The 20,854-nt window shown below is 41.2% G+C and overlaps 1 protein-coding gene across 2 annotated transcripts in view; it reads right to left on the bottom strand.

Annotated features, from left to right (window-relative positions):
• KLF12 (KLF transcription factor 12) overlaps positions 1-20,854 on the bottom strand; it is a 369,879-nt gene that overhangs the window by 106,732 nt on the left and 242,293 nt on the right. For both annotated transcript variants that reach the window (XM_075061546.1, XM_075061547.1), the window contains exon 5: positions 3,646-3,781. In XM_075061546.1, coding sequence (XP_074917647.1) covers positions 3,646-3,781 — 136 coding nt within the window. The remainder of the gene's footprint in view (positions 1-3,645; positions 3,782-20,854) is intronic.

Here is a 20,854-nt window from a genome sequence, read left to right as displayed (position 1 = left end):
GCCAGGAGATTCCACTGCTGTAGTCTGGAGCCCAACAGCTAGACTAGAGCCAATCAACAATTTTAAGCATCATTTTTGTTCTCAGTGACCCAGAATTAGTAAAGTTTGACTACATTTCAGAAGCATTTTGGCTGTAGAGCAATGTTAGTGGACGGATGAAGAACAAGGTTTTCATACAGACCTTCCAAATAGTTATGGAAGAATAATTTCCAAATATAACAATGTAAAAACACAGCTATACGTAAAAAATGTGTATTTAATTCTTAGATCATCACAGTGAAAGTCTAATATAAAGCAAAGCCCCTTCTTACATATACTGTTTCTTTAACTAGTAGATTCCCTTTCAAACTTTCATTGAGTTTCCCCAGAGTTAACTCAACCTGGTGGATTTAGTTACTTCGGTGAGTTGGCAGCCATTCACTTCACCTCACTTGGGGTGAATGTAGAGGATGGCTGTTTTCTAAAATTCATTGCTACATCAAAATTAGTTCATGCTAAACAAATGTTTTGAGCAAATATGTTAAACTAAGCAACCATATTTTGCACACAAACTCACCAGCGATCAAAATGAAAGACAAATTATGGTAGATATAACCGTGAAAGACAAATATATATATTCCTTATAAAGTTTCATTTCTGAAAGTGGAGTAGGAAAAGGCCCACTTCTGTCTAGCACCATGCAGTATTCACAGCACCTGCTGGCCAATTTTTCATTTCTTAAAAAAGTCAAGATTGCACAACATCAGACCCATAAAGCACAGAAAAATGTCATTGACATTCAGATCCAATGACATGCCTTTAGAGGTGTGGTCTGTCCTTTCAACACCTGTCCCACAATCTGGCACTTAAAGGCATGGCAGGTTCCCCTTACTGCGTTAGTCAAACACAAGTTACTGGCCTTGAAACTGGGTGAAATTTAAGGGCCTGTGAAAGACTGGAGATCAGACTAGATGACCTAATGTTCCCTTCTGGTCTGAAACTCTATGACTATCTTAAATATTATGTTAATTCTATATTTAATTATTAGAAGAAACGTAATATCTCACTTGTGAAACAATATGTTCTACAAGATCTATGGCACCAGGCAATCACCTGTATATCCAAGGACGGAAACAGATTGACTGAGAGAGGTACATATACTGACACTTCTTTCTAGATTCGCAGCTACATATGTGGTGTGTATGACAGAGATATATGAAGGAAATATGATACATTTACAAATCACAGTCAAATTAAATTTCCTTAGTGTGGCTTTTGAAGTAAACTCACTTAAACTTAAATTCATACTATTTAAATGAAAACTGTAGCAAGTATGTGTTGATTTTAGGTTACTGAATGTCTTAATTTAATTCTTAATCTCAAGATCTGTTTAAATAATATTCAACACATTTCCTCCCTCCACCCCCAAAAATCAATCACGGAATAAATTATTAGCCAAAAACACACAACTTTTCATTATTTGAACAGTTTTACAGATGTTCAAATAATATTCATCAATTAAAATAGCTAACATTTGTCTGCCAATCATATATTAAAATATTTGCAATTTGACCTTTCTTCTCCATTAATCAATTGGCACTATTTAGTACAAAATAGATTTATTTTGGGTTATTTTTATTTTTCTATCTTATTACATGTTCTATAAACTGGAAATAAAATACTAGGCACTTCAGGTCCTGGGATTTGTAACCAATAAATCCAGAATGTTGTGCTAAATCATCAATCAAACAGAGCCATCAACAGTGAGACATCTTTCCCCCCACCTTCCCCTGCTGAGAACTTCCTCAGCATATTGAAAGAGGCCAATTAAAGCAACAGAGAGAACACAATATCCTCTCCATAACTTAATCCCTCTTTGCTTGAGTGGGATATAAATTGGTGCCAGGCTGTTACTGTGGTTGACTGGAACCTGAGTGAATCAAAATCTCTCTCTACACAATGAGCTAGGGGTGTGATTTCCCCGCTTGAGGACATATACTTGTGCTAGCTCTCATCAAGTTAGTGTGAATATCAATACCAGTGTAGCTGCCACAAAGGCATGGCACGGACAGGTTTCAGGTGGGTTTGTATTCAGCATCGCTCTCCTGTGCTACTGAGGCTATGCTGCCATTTAATGCTTGTGCTAGCTAGAAGTTAGCTAGCTTGATATGTGTACACTAGCCAACGAATGACAATGCTGATTCATAGTGTAGACAAAGCCAAAGTCTCATTGGGGAGTCCCATGCTGTGTTATTCAGTTCTGAGAGGGAGGCCCTCCCTGGGATGTGATGACTTATTAGGTTAGCCGTATCCTCACATACTGTCAGCTACCAATTCTCCATGCAGTTTGTACTGGGAGAATCTATACTGTCAGTGCACAGACTCTCTTTTTTGGGTGGTATCAGGGATATAAAGTTAAAAAAAAATTCTAGGGGTGGATCAGATGAACTCCATCTGGCCAAATTATGAAAAAAAATGCATTCACCCAGTATGTACCTTCTCAGACTTGTTTAGGCAAACAATGTATCACTTTGCAACTACCAACTTTTCGGCTGATTCTAGTAAGTATAAAACATCAGAGTTATCTAATTGTTCTAGTGCCTTTAAACCCCAAGTGAAGTTTTTCGATGCATTCATGATAAACGTTTAGTATTTTAATCTCACTTTCAAAACTTCCATCTTTTGATATATTCAGCTGAAGGAATAAATTATTTTTCAAACCTGGAGACTCAAATTCTATTTCTGGCTCTGCTTCAGACTTCTAGTTGATCTTTATACTTCACCTAATTTTCCTCACCTATAAAACGGGGATGGTAATACTTATTTACCTCACAGTGGGTTACCTTCTAGCTGCCATGGTGATGGAGCAAGCTCATGCATCAATAAAATTAATAAATACAATTCAAGCAAACTTTTAATGGAAAAAAACCCATTAACAAAATAAAAATTGAACCAAAGAGTTATAATTTGCCTAAAGATAAACAGAAAAATAAAAGTAATGGAAAAACCTGACTGGAGTCTTTTACTAATTTCCTTTCGTGTATGGTATCAGAGGGGTAGCCGTGTTAGTCTGGATCTGTAAGCAGCAAAGAGTCCTGTGGCACCTTATAGATTAGCAGACGTTTTGGAGCATGAGCTTTCATGGGTGAATACACACTTCGTCGGATGCATCCAGCGAAGTGGGTATTCACCCACGAAAGTTCATGCTCCAAAATGTCTGTTAGTCTATAAGGTGCCACAGGACTCTTTGTTGCTTTCATGTATGCTCTTCCTTTGGAAAACTGTAGATAGTTCTCTCTAGAAAGCACTGTAAGAGACCTCCCAGTTCTGCCATGAGCCAAGGACATTTTTTTAAACAAACTGAATAATTTAACAAGGTTTCCCCCTTAAACAAAAACACCAAAACTTTGCAGTTGTATAAAGGAGAAGAAAGAATTTCACTCTGAAATTTGTTCTAACAATGAGTCAGGACCACACACCAAAAAAAGGAGAGAGAGAGAGAGACGGTAATCTCCTGAAGGAACTGAAGCTGAACAGAAAGATGCTGCCATGTATGCTGGCTCAGGGCTCGGATGACATATCTGCAGAATAGCTCATGACTGGTGCTTCCATTAGCCATTGAACACCTTGGCAATACTTATCTCATCCTGAGAATGTGATACTTACTCTTGTACAGCTCTGGCTATGGAGAGGGCCGTGGATCCAGTTTCATTAACACTATCTAAGGTCACATTTGGCAGGTCATCATCATCACTGTCACTTTTAATTTGTCTGGGAGATATGCCCCTGGGGTCCATTTGTGCTGGAAAAGAGACATATAATGGATTAAAGTTAGCGTGATGAAAGTAATCTTGTCCCAGAATAACATTAGGGTGTACAACACTTCCATGCTGTTATACTGTATATAGCACCTTTCTCCTTTAGCTTCACAAGATAATGAATATATGAAATCGTGTAGTGTATCTACAGCTTCTGGTAGCTACAGATACACACAAACATATTTGCAAATGCACAAAATGTCAATATATGCATTTTATATATATGGATACTGCATACCCATGAACCACTAAAATAAAATAAAATTGCACATATATTAATCTTTAAACATTCATTTTACCTGTTGAGTATTTATTTTTTTTGTCTTTTGGGGATGTTTTTGGGTTTCGTTTGTATGATTTTACATATTTCTGAATGGAGATTTAGGGCAAAAATTTAGTGGTCACTTTTACCCATCTTGAGACATCTAAGACCTCACTCAAAATCAGACAGTGAACTCTCAAATGCTCCTTGGAGAGGAAGAATGGCCCAGTGGCTACAGTGTTATCCTGGGTGTATGTAGAGACTCAAGTCCAATTTTCTGCTCCACTGCAGATATCACATGTGACCCTGTGTTTCAGTTCCCCAACTTTAAAATGGGGACAAAGTACTTTACTACTTCACAATGGCATTATGATACATTAAAGAATGTGAGGCATTCAGATACTCCTATGATATGGGCCATATAAGTAGACAGCCAAATTCCCAAGAATCAGTTGCCACTTGAGAACGTTGGTCTTAATGTTTAGTTGATCAATGCACTGTGCACAGCCTTTAGGCATAGTTGTCATTTCTATTTTTTTGGTTAAAGATCTTAATAAAAACAATATTTCAAAAAAAATTCACTAGGCTAACATAGTAAGTCAGAAATACAGGAGTGGGTGCACTTACAGAAATTAATTAATTATTTTACAATATTTTTATGAGACATATTGCATAATTTAGTCACCATATTTTTTCTTGAATAGTTTGTCATTGTGTGGATTGGTTGTTGCATGTAGTAAATAAAATATCAGACATTTGTAAGAGGAGGGATTGTTGACTCTGACAACGATAAAGTCTATACCTTATAACTGCACTGAGACGTATATTGACTGTATTTCAATTTTTGAAAAGTCATTGGTAACATGCGTCATTGTTCCAAAACTACAAGCACCATATTCTAGTCACACATTGCACACTCTAGTATACAACATGTGTTTAAACATCAGTTGCCAACATAAGCGGGTAATTTGATTTAAAAGTGGTTGATTGATTGCTCATCACTTCTGATTTTACCAGCGAGAAAACCAATCAGAAAGAAACGTCATGTTTGAGAATTCCTGATCGCCAAATGGCTATGGGCTATTAGAAGCAGTTGTAAAATGTGAAATAATTACCATCAGTGTTAACTATTTTTGCTGATTTTTAAAAGTGAAATGTGTTGCTTGTTACACTAATTATATAATTATATGAAGCAGATAGTTATATGTTGTTAAATGTGTGAAAATAAATATGTTAAGTTAATGAAGTTTAAATTAAAAAGAACAAAACATATTGCACTTGATATTTTCAGCTAACAGCAGCATAGTCTTTCTCCCCTGTAACATGAAGGCCAACTCAGAAGCCTCCTGGCTGTTTACACTCAAATGTAGCTTTGTCAAAGATGTTTAACAGTTAGTTTATGATGCAGATGCCATTATATATTAATTTTGTACTTTTAACTTTGCTTATTTTTAAATAAAAGGAGCTGGGCTAAATAAAGAAGAAAACTATCTTAGGCATGTTTATTCATTACACAACATGCCATCTAGTCTTTTTATTATGTGGTATTGCCGACTCTTGAGATTTTGTTACATGCCTCAATATTTGGTGTTTTTCTTAAAGTACCAGGTGCTTGAGGCATGTGATGAGGTGAAAATCTCATTTAATTTAAAAAAGTAAATTTCTAGCCCTTATGGCTGCAGAAAAATGCTTGAAAATGTGACCCAAGTGTTCCTAAAAACTCAGATGCCAGAAGGCAAATAAAAGAACAAAAATGTATTATCTTTCAAAAATCTCATTATTTTAAAGCCAATTTCACAATTTAATGTTTGGGGTTGGCTATACTGATTAAGTTGCATACTTAATAGGACAAATGCTGTTCCATGTTATGCCGATGCAGCCTGCTGAAGTTAAAGGAATTGTATTGTGGTAATAGAGCATAATTTGGCCCACTGGGCACAGCTTGTATAACTGCAAGTCTATGGATCATGACAATACCAGGTGTCTTGTGTTGCGTATTCTCTGCAAAGTGTAGGATCTCCCACGCTTTCAAAATAGTGAAAATCAAAATGCTGTGGCGGCGGAATTCAGCACTGTTAGCATAGAGGAGTGGTTTTTCAATCTAATTTATGGTGATGGCTAATTGGATTGATGCCAAACTATATAAAATCCACACATTATCATTAAGGAATTTATTTCTATTTCCTCTCATTTTTTTCTAATCTGTCAGCCCCCATACCCGTCATCTCAGCATTCTTCCTAGTTCCCCCTCTCCATATGTGGCCTCTGCTCCTTCCCATTACCACATACCTTGCAGTTCTCTTATGTCTTCTGATAGCTCTCACCCCTTTTTTGGTCTCCCCTCTCCCTTTGTGCCCACTTGCCTATTCCCAAATAGACATGTAGGCACTAGGATGGCTTTCACAAGTCTGTGGAGAGGAGGTTGGCTCCTTGCCTCGTAAACTGTCACACAATGGCCTAATGTTTTCAAAGGACTCTGTGAGGAGCTCAGCAGGGTGGATTCTACCGCTCTCCTTCAGATTTTATTACACAAGTTGGTGACAACTGGTTGACAGCATGGCGAGCCCAGAAGGCTGAACTCCTCCTTTTTCATCCCAAGTAAGTTTCATTGTTTCTCAGAGCAGCTGCAACTGTTGTGCGGAAATGCAGCAACTAAAGCTATTCTCCGCTCAATAATATCCTTACAGGTAACTGATTAGCTGATGCCCACAAAGAGAGATCTCCTGCTCACCTGTGACTATAGTGCCCAAGCTGCACAGCAGAATTCTTCTGCTTGGGCAGTGCCGGCTCACATTTTGGCACCTGAGGCAGGGAGCTCAAATGATGCCCGCATACCCCCTTGCTTGGGCCAAAACTTTGAAAGGTCTCAACTCTGCCTTCTTCCTGTTCTACTCCTTCTGCTACCTACCCCAATAAAGGAGAACTAACAACTTAAAATGCTTTGTTCAAAAATTTTAAGAAACACTTAACTTTTAAACGACTGAACAGCAAATGTAACTTATCTGGATAGTAAACACTGGCATTTTTATCTGTTTGAATAATCAAAGTGGTGCTTTCCATGCCTTCTTCATTGCAAAGATCTGAACTGCTTCTGAAGCTCCACAGTTTGGGCCAGCTCATGCTCTGTTGGGATAGTTGCAAGGCTGACCAGCCTCTCCTATGTCATTGTGGGGCGTAGATGTGTTTTTATTAACTTCAGCTTGGAGAAGCTGCGTTCTCCACTGACAACTAGTACAGGAAATGTTAGAAGTATGCGCAGAGCAACAAAAGTATCTGGAAAGAGGGTCATCTTATTTGTGCAAATATATTCCAGAACAGCCTTTGGAGTTGATCCCGCTGAAATGTATCTTCAAAGGGCTTTCAGTTCATACCTAAATCACTTGCATCAATATGGCGCATGTCATCATGTGTCAACACTGTCTCTAGTGCCCTGCGTTGCTAGTGTAGGTCTTCTTCAGGTATAGTAAGGAATTTTGGAATATCATACAACATTCCAAATATACAGCTGTGTTCCTTGAGCTGCATGAAACATTTTTCAGCTGACTGTATTGCACAGTCTAGCACCTGGTTAAAGAATTCAGCTTTGAATTGTTGTTTGGGGTCTCTTATGGGATTATCCCATGCCTCATAATCAAAATGTCTTCTTCGGTGACTCTTGTATTCTTGAATGGGTGGGAAAATTAGGCTTTCCATTGTGAAGTTCTCTGCCAACTTCTGTGACTCTTCAGAACATTTTGAAATCCCTCATCTGAACTGGTAAGACTATAAGTATGACTTTGCTTTCTCCAGTTGTTCAATTGGACAACTTGGAGTCTCTTGCTTACAACATTTATTTCAAACAGTATGCTACCACAACACTAAGCCACACAGAATTTGAAGTTACGTATGTTTCTGGTGATTCCATTCCCTCTGCCACTGTTCTCTCACAACAGTTCCTGCCATAGCATTATCCTCCATAACGGCACCTATGGCATCATCTATCTTCCCAATTGGTGTCTGATAGGCTTTCACTCGATTTTCCATCATGTGGCACTCAGTGTTTCAGTGTCAGAGAGGATGTTCCCAGACGTTGCTTCAAATTTGCCATCGATGAGTTGATGCAAAAAAAATACTTAGATGCTTTGAATTACATTAAAAAATTTAGCAGCCTCACTAGAAGCTAATGCTGCATCACTGTCCACCAAGTTCAATGAAAGAACTGCATGGGACAAAAAAAGCTCAAGGGTTTAACTCTCAGGTCCGTGTCTGCACTCCTCTGTTCTTTCCTCTCATGACGCACCATTATCGTAGCCCTGACCTCTCATGTCAGCTATCATAATTCCCGTATCTTCCAGCTTTTTAAGAAGCACATTTGTCACAGTATCAACAATGTCAATAATTCTAGAAATGCTCTCTGACAGTCATCATTGCAGGGACATTTCACTAGATTCTGTTGTTATAAAACGCAATTAAAGTAATTGTTCTGTATGACTGATGTCAGGTGTGCAGTCCGAAATAACAGAGTAATATCTTGGTGACTTCAGATCTGCCACAATCTTCTGTTTGACTTTTGTTGCCAGTAATTGTATGATCTCCTTTGGAATTGTTTTTTCCAAGGTAGTGGTATGTGTACATTTCTTGTGGTGACTCTTCTTAGATGCTCCTGGAGTACAGCATCAAACTCAGCCATCAACTCCACAATTTTAAGAAGTTTCCATTCTTTGGCACATACAGCTGATCTGAAGTGCCATGCAGTGCCAGGTTTTGGGTAGCAGGCATTCTCACAATAGCAATGAGCCTTTTCAAAACTTTTGCCAGTAAGAGACCTGATGCAATCTTCTCTTGATGCTGATCTATGGTGGCCTTAACTTAGTCTCATCTCAAGCTCCTTCCACCTATGGAATGCTCTCTGGTGATTTGCTGCTTCTCATGGCATGCCAAATTTCTAGCCAGATTTTTCTAGTCCTTGTTCCTGTAATACCAATGTGGCTGGAACATGAGACCGAAAGAGTTTGCAACAAAAACAGTAATGATGATCAGGGGTTGAGGAGCGCCTCAGGGTCACTCTCCAACCCGCTAAAGCAGCGTAATCCCACGACAGATTTTGTCCCAGATCCCTAAATGGCCCCTCAAGATTGAACTCACAATCCTGGATTTAACAGGCCAATGCTCAAACCACTGAGCTATCCCCCCCACAGCAGTCTGGATTTTTGAGTAATAAGCCATTGCCTCTCCATTTGTCACCACTGGGATTCACACCAAAATGTGTTAGATGGAAACTTCTATTTTCTTGTCTTTGGGAACATGAAGTTTTCACTTGCTGTGGCCCATGCAGTACAAGGAAGTCCCTCAGGTTACTGCTCAAGTGGGTCACAGTCCTGGATCATCTGACTTAAGGAACTAAACTCAGCAGCAGCTGTTTCTTGCGCCTCCGCCACACTTTCTCTAACTTCTACACTTTTCTTCAGGAATGTGCATGGTTACATCCATTTGAGATAGAGATATGGATGCTGCAGTAGCTGCCAGGTCACCTGCACTCTGACTAACTGGAAGATCAGGCACCTCCTCACCACTCACATTCTCACAGGGGCCAGAAGGCTCACTGTGAACATTTGTGTCTATGTATCTCAGGAGAACTCCTTCCTGCTTAGACAGAAAATCTTCCTTTGCTTTTTTTCTTTTTCTGAATGCTGCCCCAGAGGGATATTTTCTTCTTTCATTCATGACTGCTGTTCTGTGCCAGCTATAGTCGCTCTCAGCACTCAACTGAAGGGGACAAATAAGCAGGCTGGTAGCAGGGCCCGAGTGAGGGAAGATATCAGCATCTTAAGGCCTAACTGGCTCCTACTTCTTCAGTTGACTGCCTGTTCTCCTCAAGTGGGTTCAGGGAAGCAGCAGGAAACAGGAAGCTCCCTGAGAAGCTGGTGTTAATCAGTCCAGGCTCCTGGGGGTGCTAGAGAGGTACATAAGAGCCTCCTCTTCCTTTCTCTCCCTGCAGCTCCTGCTGCTTTCTGTTATTCCTTCTCACCTTTTCTCCTGCCTGCCTGTTATGTCTCTTGTGCCTTCCCTCCTCCAGCACAGCACTCCACCATCTCTGTGCATCTAGAGCAGAGAGAACACATATGCACCAGCAGCAGATACAATCTTCTACGCTCTGGGTCCTGGTGGCGCCCTCCCACAGTCTGAGACGTGAGGCGGCTGCCTTAGTTCACCTCATGGTAAAGCCAGCCCTGTTCTTGGGGCTGTGGGTGGGAAGTAGATATGCAAGAGTACAAGAAAAGCAGCTCCACAGCTTGTGAATTTGGAACCCCATAAAACAATACAATTTTTGGCTCCAATCCAGCAATTGATTCCTGGGGTATAGTGCAGGGCAGATTAAGGTAGGGGCTTTAGGGGCTGCAGCCCAGGGCCTCAACTCAAGGGGGGCTCTGCAAAAATAAATCACAGACAGTGATCTCTGAGCCGCTAAAAGGGGTGCTCAGGCAGGCTTCCTGCCTGCCCTAGCCCCACGCCGCTCCCGGAAGTGGCTGGCTGCTGGCATGTCTCTGTGACCCCTGGCAAGGGGTGGGGGAGGAGGCTCTGCGTGCTGACCCACCCCCAGCACCATCCCCTACAGGGGCAGCGCTTGTGGGTGCGGGCAGAGTATGGTGACCCACTGCCCCCCTCCCTTCCAAGGGGCGCGCTGAGAGGTGCTAGCAGCTAGCTGCTTCCGGGAAGGGCGTGAGGCTATGGCAGGCAGGCAGGCAACCTGAGCCCTGCTGCACGGCGGCCAGGAGCCGCTTGTGGTAAGCGCCTCCCAGCCAGAGCCTGCACCTCACACCCCCTCCTCCACCTAACCCCCTGCCCCAGATCAGAATTCCCTCCTGCACCCAAACTCCCTCCCAGACCCCTCCTGCACCAAACTTTCTCCCAGGAAAAATACTTGTATACAGAGGCCCCACAAAATCTAATAGCCCTGGGTCCACAGGAGAGTTAATCCCTGTAGTGGACCCCTACAGTCAACTGAGGATTAGGGGCTTTCTCTTTATAGTTTCTTCTATATAAACTGTATCCAAAAATATTTTATAGAGTTAAGAATACAGGCCAAAATGTTCAAATTCAGATGGCCTAGAGTTAGATTCCAAAATCTGTATTTTGGTATAAGCGGCCTGATTTTCAGTTGATGAGCATGTCCCACTGAAGTCAGCAGCTCTGAAAATAAGGCCACTTTCATTTAGACATCTAAATATAGCTTTAAGAGATTTTTGCTTCCAGGCTTGTATATGCTGCTCACAGTTATTAAATAATGATTTGTAGTTATTACTGGAATAACAAACAACAGAATGTGAAAGAGAATTAAAAGATTTAGACAAGGGAGAAAAGATATGTTAGCAAATGGGATATGAAAATTCATGAAGAGCCAGTGATGAAACTGGCAGGCAATGTGCAGCTGTACCCACGCAATGCATCATAATCTTAACTTGTGTTGCACCTTTCTTTCCAGATCTAGCCCTGCTTTGAGCAGAGACTCTCAATTGTGCTGAGTTGTCTGGTGGTTTTGTGAAGTGTGAAGGAGGCTGGTGCTAGGCAAGCAGAGGGAACGAGGAAAAGAGTGGGTGAGTGTTGTGAAGGGACAACATATATGTTGGAAAAGATCCATGGACAGTTATAAAAATAAGCATTTTGTACTGGAAGGCGAATAGACTGGGGAGGCAGTGGAGGAATTATGTGAGGATGTATGTGAGTTTAGAGAGCTGAGGAGGCCATAAGGCTCTATGTTTATATGAACCTGAAGGACAAATGTTTCTTTTACTTGAAATAGTGTAGAGATTAGCTCTTGACACACTAGCACATATTCAGTAGGGCCCTATCTCCTCTCACTGCCCCCATTAGCAAAATTAATCAGAAAATTTTAGAAGCCTGTTTCCTTTAAGAAGCCAATCTTTCAACACACCAACAACACTGCAAAAACCTGTTCCAACCACTGCAGCACTCAGGCTATTGTTTCAAAACCACAATTGTAATATTTTGACCTTTTATTAAAAATATATAGTAACAACAATGGGATTGTAATAAAATAAAATTAGACACAGAGACAAAATTCATTGTTATATGTCTGCTGATATCAGAACAGCTACTGGAGTTTCATTTTCATAAAGACTCACACATACCACCATTTTTGCCATTTGTAGGAAAAACTACCTAAAAGAATAAAATCATCGGGTATCCACTCAAGTTTAACAAGAGTTCCTTTAAGAAAAATATAAATAATTAATTAAAACATTTAGAGTAATACATGTTGACTAATATATATTACATGGAATTATACAGACAATTTTTAAGCATAATTTTAAAAACATTTTATCACTGTGCCATTGTACAATCACTGACATTTAATCATTCTACCTCTCTGCACTAAATATCACACCACACCTTCCATTTATTTTAAAAAGAGACTAGGTGAGTTTGATATTCAGGAAGCTGAAGGATTAACAGCATTGCCTTGGAATCACATATGCAGGAACTGGCAGATATTACGCAAGCTTCCTCGGTGCAGCTCTGCCAATGCACCTCAGCCTAGACTAGTGCTATACATTGCTTTTCAAGTCTTAGCCCTGCATAGAGATGAGACTTTTAATTGTGCTGAGCTGTCTAGTGGTTTAGTGATGTGCACAAACACAGGATGAGCCCACCAAACTCATTATGACCTAATATAATATAAGATATGCAGAAAATCTTTAGAGGTGAAAAGTGTAGCACACCAGTGTACTGATATTGCTCCTGACACTTTCCAATTATAAGCTGATTTTTTTTTCTGATCAAGTTTTCTGGAAGCTGATGTAATACAAAGTCATACCGTCAATAGGAAGGCTAAAACCTACAAGAAGTAATTTCACATAAATACATTATCTTAGATTTAAATCAAATCCTGGCCATGGAGGTTTAAGATGAATGCAATATTTAAGAGCAGAAGAAAGGTAGGTAATCATGAGGAATTTTGCCTCCCTTATTAGTTAAGCCATACAGAGTTAGCTAAGGCTTAAATGACTTATTAGGGGATCAATACTTGCCGGTGTCACAATAGAAAAAATAGAATATCAGGATTCTGAAATATTGAGGACTGTGGTACTGTATGTTTAACCTCAATACTTGTCTTCTGAATTAAATAATCTCTTTGCTAATAACCTTGAAAATATGTATATACAGAGACATATGCTGAAGTATCATGATCTAATACTAACTAAATCATGTTTTTAGTTGTGCTCTTAAAATGATTAAAAATCAATTTCTGCCTTCTGAATGAGTGTATGATATTAGTAGACGGTTTGTTTTTGTTTCATATGTGAAACCACACTGTGCTTTCTATGACGAATGTATAGTATCCTGCATGCTAATCTAATAAATAGTATCACTGTTCAATATAAAGTGATTGCTTATAACAGGCCTTGAAAATGTACCAGACACCTACTAGCTGGAGCATCAAGCCTGCCAGCCAGAAAAATGAAGTTCTCTGCCCTTCCCCTATCATTGAGATCCAGGAAAATGCACTGAGTGAGAAGTTTGATGCAGGAATCAATGAGTGAAATCCCACAGCCTGTGTTTCACAGGAGGTCAGACTAGATGATTATGGTTCCTTATGACCTTACAATCTATGCCTCTTTTTAAAGCTGGAAAGGGAAGGGTACTGGGATTTCTGTTAGGTGCTGTCCAGAGTCCCTGCTTGGAGATCCACCTTTTACATCAGTCTCTAGCCTGTTGATTGATAAATTTGAAATTTCAACTCACTCTAGCTACCAAAAGTGAGAAGCTGTGCTTCCATTACTTTCCTTGCAAATGTAATACAGTAACTCCTCATTTAACGTTGTAGTTATGTTCCTGAAAAATGCGACTCTAAGTGAAATAATGTTAAGCGAATCCAAGTTCCCCATAACAATTAATGTAAATTGGGGGTGTTAGGTTCCAGGGAAATTTTCTTTTGCCTGACAAAAGGCATTATATACATTTTAAACAAGCAATTTAATACAGGTAAATTGCAGCGTTCGAGAGGCGGGGAGGGAGGGAGAGCCTGCGCGCCGAGTCCTCGCTCCTCCCCCCTCCCTCCTGCTCCCAAAACGCTGTAAGCCACCTGATTGCTGCAGGCAGGGGGGAGGGGGAAGGCACTGATCCGCAGGGTCTGCCGGCGAGCGGGAGGCACTGGGGGGAATATAGGGAGGCTGCCAGCTGTGGAGAAAGCAGGCAGCCGAACAACTTAAGAGTGGAGCATTACACAACTTTAAATGAACATGTTCTCTAATTGATCAGCAACGTAACAACGAAACAACATTAACCGGGAGGACTTAAAGTGAGGAATTACTGTAGGTAAAAGGAGGGTGACCAGATCTCCTGTTTTTAAAGGGACAGTCCCACTTTTTGGGACTTTTTCTTATATAGGCGCCTATTGCGGCCTCCCCCCACCCCGTCCCTTTTTTCACAGTTGCTATCTGGTAACCCAATGTAAAAGTTAAATATCAGCTAACATAAAATTATTTCTAGTAGTAAACGTTATTTTTGTTACCAGGAATCTCTCCCAGGAATAGGAAAACAATCCCCCCTGAAAACCAAAGATTTTCACAGACAAGAATCTCTAACATATTAATCTGGATGCGGACTTGCTGCATTAACAACAAAGTACTGGAAAATATAATTTAATAAACTATACAGCCTCTAGGCTTTTGGATCAATGTTTTATGACTTGCCAGGGCACAGAAACGTTGTCAGAACCAGTTCAAACACTAACAGAAATAGTGAACTGGAAAGCACAAGTCCTGGACCATGTTAAAAAAAGAATATGCATTCCTGAATCCCAACAACCCCACCTACCCGCACCTACACAGCAGCACCACCAACCTGCACACTTCTTCCAATAGCCACAACTCTTCATTTTATCACTTGTTTGCATGGAGACTAGAAGCATCAACTAATATTCACGTATGTCTGTCTTGGGAGGAGAAAGAATATAGTTGTCTTCCTGCCATGGGGTGGAGAAGAAGGTGGGTGTCTGACTGCACTGGCTTTAACTGCTGCCAGTGTTTCAAAAACTCCTCAGTAATCACAAATCCAGGAAATTCAAATACTAAATAGAGGGACTTGTGCTCATCCTTCCCCACTTAGTTAATGCCAGGAAATAGGTTAGAATTACAAATATCTGGTCACATGCCATAACTTGGAGTCTACTCCCAAAGTGAGGGTGAGTGTGACCGCTATATCTATACTGGGCATTTCCTTTGAAGTTATGTCCCTCCAAGGCCTAGTGGTGGAGGATTAGAGACAGCCAAGTGACACACTGGATGTTCGGCTGTAAAGCTCTGTGAACACCACCTTGACATATTTTTTCATTATGCCTGGGGACACCATTGTCATAGAGCTGGGTGCTGTCAGATGTGGACACTGCAGAATGCTAGAGGGCAGGTTGCCATGCTGCAACATCCTGTCTCAGCTGAGAGGATCAAGCTCACCACCATGAATAATGACAGGAAGGGAAATCTAAGCAAATACAACATTGCTCTTTGTGATGAGAGTTGTCTATTAGATCTCCAGACACATAAGGTAAAAAGAGAGTCTATCTAAGATCCACTCCCAACCATTTGATACTAACCACTTCTGAGGAGTGCCATGTGTGATAGGTTTAGGAATCCAGCAGCCAGTCACTAGGGAGGGAAATACTGAAGCAGAATGTCATATATCCTGCTACGAATGTCCTACAATGGAAGCAGCACCTCCAGATACAGATGTACATGAAGCATTTCAAAGAAAAATTGTGCTCTAGTTTATGTAATATACTTTTGGACAGCTTTGTTGGGAAACCAAATCCGTGCTTTACAGACATAACAAATGTACTCACTGTGGGAAAGATGTCCTTTACTTCCCCCCCGGCTCCCATCCCCACAAGCAGATAACTACTACATGGAACATATATCAGGTATTTCCCCTCCTATTTAATGTTCAATATCAAGAGTTTTTGCTTTTGAAACTTCTCCGAGAACATTAGTCAGATTTTAAATCAAAACAGCTTGCTGTCTGGTAGGGCCAACAGAACTGGTCGATATATTTAATAAAACTTTATGTACAAAGCAGCAGTATCCATGAACTTAATGGTCAGAATATAGAGTCTACGGGGTAATTTTTATTATAATTTATAGCAAGATTACCCATACTCTACAGTTTTCAGATTTTATTGAGATTTTTATGAGTCTATGTGACTGCAGCAGTTAACTGCACTAGACATAGCAATGGTGAATGGGAAGTGGCATCCTCATACATATTATGTCACTAATCTACCATAAGATATAAATTGCAGTTGCCCAATCTAAGGCATTATTTAAAATCATTTCACAAGTAAAATAATTTGCTATAACTTAATAATAGCAGTGCATATATACCTATGGATGTATGTAATGTATGCACACATTTATGTATCTCCATCCATCTGTGTGTATATATATAAACACGAACACTGATTTTTCTTTATACAAAGGACTTTTTTCATTTTAAACTGTCTGAATGCCATAAAACTCTCTCTCATCTATATGAAACCGAACTACTGAAGCTATTAAGATCTAAATCACATCAATCATCTAATATACAAATACTCCATCACCAACATAAAACAAACCAGGGAAAATAACAAGAAAAAATATACTCATATATTGAACAACATATGGCAGAGGAACTATAAGGCAGTAAGAGATTCAAGTTTATAACTAACACACTTCAAGAATCCACCGCTACATAAGTTACTTTGCACCCCCAGGAAATTTGCAGTAATTTGGCCCAAATGACACTAAAATTTAGAGGTGTTGTAGAACTGATAAATGAAATTGTTTTTAATTGTTCACTTTATTAATGTAAGTTCTGTTCACCATTCACTACACTTGCCTGCATTGTAACTTCTGTTCACTGTTTAATTTTGTATTTCATATGACTTGGCATTGTGCCTCTCTCATCAACTTTGTATTAGAAAATTGGTAGAAAACTTTGTATCAAATGTTATAGCCCCTAAGGATAGTATAGTTACCCCAGTGAAGAACACCATTTGTGCCTTTTTGCAGAAGTAGAATTAAAATCTCCCCCCCACACACTCTGTAATCAATTGCCCCATTGACTGAATGAGGTGTGAATTGAGTGAGGCTTGGAAGGACACCCACCTCCAGCAGCTACAACAGTTAAAGAGGAATGGAAGCCAGAGCAAAGGACAATACAACTTGTCAATGGGGTCCCAATAAAGAAAGCAGACATATTGACGACCTCAGGATTAGAAGCAGCACCTTCTTTAGAAACGCCCTCTTTGAGCAGCATTGGACAACACCAGAAAAAAAAGCAGCACAAAGCGCAGACCAACGGACACAGACCCAGATTTGAATCTGGTCTGGATTTGCATAAGAGGGAAGCTGCTATAAATACAAGGTGTCTTGCAGAAGGACCCTGGGTCTCGTCTTGTCACCATCGGAGCATCGATCCGGATCGGCAGAAGCCTGGCTCCACCCCTCCCCCATCTAACTCACCTGGCCATGTGCAGTTAAGGGGAGCAACACTAGTTGGTAACAACAGCACGACGTGGTGTGTTTGTGTCTGTGGTGTTGTGTGTGTGAATGCATGACTGTTAATATATCATATGCATATGACAGAGTATTAATTAATACCGTGTATTACAATAAATGTGGCGTTTTGCCTTAATCCCCTGAAAAGATCCCGTATAGTACTTTGAGTTACAACAGGTGTATCAAATAAACAGGAGCTTAAGGGAGCAGAAGGCAGAACAATTGTATAGGACCCTCAGTCTGTACATCTGCTGTAAATTAAAGTGAAATGGAGAGAGGGTGGGACTCCAGCAAACATGAGGTTACTGGGCCTCAAATTTCTCTTGATGGGTGCCTGGTTCTATCCTAACTGTATCAGTTATATCAATAACAGTTTTGGGGCTCAGTTCTAGCTTTTTGTACTATGATGTGTGCTGATGGGGATGCAAAAGTTGTAGAACAGCATGGATTCTTTCATGCACAAAGCAGGCAATGGCCAAAAATGCCTCAGGGCATATTTCAACCCTCCTTATACTTGCTTCAGGAAGATTTTAGGGTATGTCTAACACTATGGATTTCCATTTACCAACCGGTTTTATAAAACAGATTGTATAAAGTCGAGTGCACGCCGGCCACACTAAGCACATGAATTTGGTGGTGTGCGTCCATGTGTCCGAGGCTAGCGTCGATTTCTGGAGCGTTGCACTGTGGGTAGCTATTCTGTAGCTATCCCATAGTTCTCGGCAGTCTCCCCCGCCCTTAGAATTCTGGGTGAGAGCCCAGTGCGTGATGGGGCAAAAATCATTGTTCGCGGGTGGTCTGTGGTAAATGTCGTCAGTCATTCCTTCCTCCAGGAAAGCAACGGAGACAATCGTTTCGCCCCTTTTCCCTGGATTGGCCATGGGCAGACGCCATACCACGGCAACCACTGGAGCCCGTTCAGCTTTTTTTTTTACAGTCACCGTATGTGTACTGGGATGCCGCTGACAGAGGCAATATTCCAGTCTACACAGCAGCATTCATTTGCTTTTGCATGATAGTCAGAGACGGTTATCAGTCATTCTGTACCGTCTGCTGCTGGTGTAAATTAGCATGAGATGACGGTTATCTGTCATTCTGTCTGTTTCTGCTATCATGGGTCCCCTGGCTGAGGTCGGCCTAGGTCGCAAAGGCAAAAATGGGAATGACTCTCCCGAGTCAATCCCTCCTTTATGGGTTTCTAAAAATGAGTCAGTCCTGCCAGATTAGGGGCAATGTGCTAGAGAACCAGTGTATCAGAAAGCAAACCTGCTCCGTGCCAGATCCCGCAGAAAATGATGAGCTGCATGCCATTCATGGGGGTGCCCCTGCGACAACCCACCTGTTGCTTCCTCCTCCCCCAACTTCCTGGCTACCGTAGCAGTGTCCCCCCCCATTTGTCATGAAGTTATATAAGAATGCAGGAATAAGAAAACAGTGACTTGTATTGTGAGATAAAATGAGGGGGAGGCAGCTCCCGCCGCTTATGACAGTCCAGGCAGGACAGATCTTTTCTTTACAAGGAAAGGAGGGGCTGATGGCTCAAGCCCCCAGTTGCTATATGATGAGGATGGTTACCAGCCGTTCTGTACCATCTACTGGAACGACCCAAGAATCACCTCCTATTTTCACCCAGGGCCCCAGCCAGCCTCACCTGAAGCCAGCCAGGAGCACTCACGGGTGATAACAAGGACGGCTACCAGTCCTTTTGTACGGTACCATGATGAGGACGGCTACCAGTCCTTCTGCACCGGTATGCCACCTCTTCACTGCTGCAGCATCGCATTACCAGCAGCATTCAGTAGACACAGGGGTGACATTGAAAGAGTCAAGAAATGATTCTTTCCCTTTTCTTTCACGTGGGGGGGGCGGGGGGTAAATTGACGCACTATTTCCCTGAACCACACCGGACAATGTGTTTGACCTACAGGCATTGGGAGCTCAGCCAAGAATGCAAATACTTTTCGGGACTGCTGGGATGTGGATAGCTGGAGTCCTCAGTACTCCCTCCCTCCCTCCATGAGCGTCCATTGAGTTCTCTGGCTTCCCGTTAACGCTTGTCACGCAGCACTGTGTAGCCTGTAGATTTTTTTTCAAACGCTTTTGGCAATTTCGCTTCTGTAACGGAGCTTTGATAGAACAGATTTGTCTCCCTATACAGCGATCAGATCCAGTATCTCCCGTACGGTCCATGCTGGAGCTCTTTTTGAATTTGGGACTGCATTGCCATCCATGCTGATCAGAGCTCCATGCTGGGCAAACAGGAAATGAAAATCAAAATTTCGCGGGGCTTTTCCTTTTTACCTGGCCACTGCATCTGAGTTCAGATTGCTGTCCAGAGCGGTCACAGTGGTATACTGTGGGATACCGCCCGGAGGCCAATACCGTCGATTTGCGGCCACACTAACCCTAATCCGATATGGTAATACCAATTTTAGTGCTACTCCTCTCGTCGGGGAGGAGTACAGAAACCAATTTAAAGAGCCCTTTATATCGATATAAAGGGCCTTGTAGTGTGGACGGGTACAGCATTAAATTGGTTTAACGCTGCTAAAATCGGTTTAAATGTGTAGTGTAGACCAAGCCTTAAGAGTGTAACCCTCCCTGCCCCCCCCCCCAAACCACAACAAACTGTCTCTAGGTGCTAGCAAATATAGTATAGGAAGGAATGAGATGTAGACATGTCTCCTCCCTTTCAGACCTGGTAGCGGGAATTGGAAAGCTGGGCAGACTCAAGTAGGGAGAAGCACCCAGCATCTTCACTCCTCCTACTGAGATCTGAGTGTGGAGTGAACATTCTGGTGCCAGCCTCTCTGCAGGACTGGTACAGCACCAAACGCTTCATTGGTGCCAAACAAACAAATGTACGAATGAAATACAGTCTTTTAAGAGGCCAAAGGGTTTTGAGCAAATGAAATAGTAGTTCAAGATGGGACAAAACCAAATCAGACATTGGCAAGTCTATAGTATTTATTTTAAAATTAAAATAAAAGTCTTGTGCTGTAGGAGTCCTCTTACTTAAGCATGATTATTTTATTCGGCTTCCCTTAAAAACAGCCTCTGTCTCAAATGCATGATAAAAAATATTTTTTGTCCTACCAATGTTTCAGTTCCTTCATTCCAGAAAAATGGCTATTTCTCTGGATTCTTAAATAAATGAAGCTTCTACAGTAATGTGAATTCCACCTTAGGACATAAATCTCTTCTCTTTCTGTTTCACTCTGTGGCTAGTCACTGCCATTCTTTGCTCCTTTCCCAGAACC

This window comes from Chelonoidis abingdonii, chromosome 1, assembly GCF_003597395.2.
Source record: "Chelonoidis abingdonii isolate Lonesome George chromosome 1, CheloAbing_2.0, whole genome shotgun sequence".
Lineage (NCBI taxonomy): Eukaryota > Metazoa > Chordata > Testudines > Testudinidae > Chelonoidis > Chelonoidis abingdonii.
This window is presented reverse-complemented; position numbering and strand designations above follow the sequence as displayed.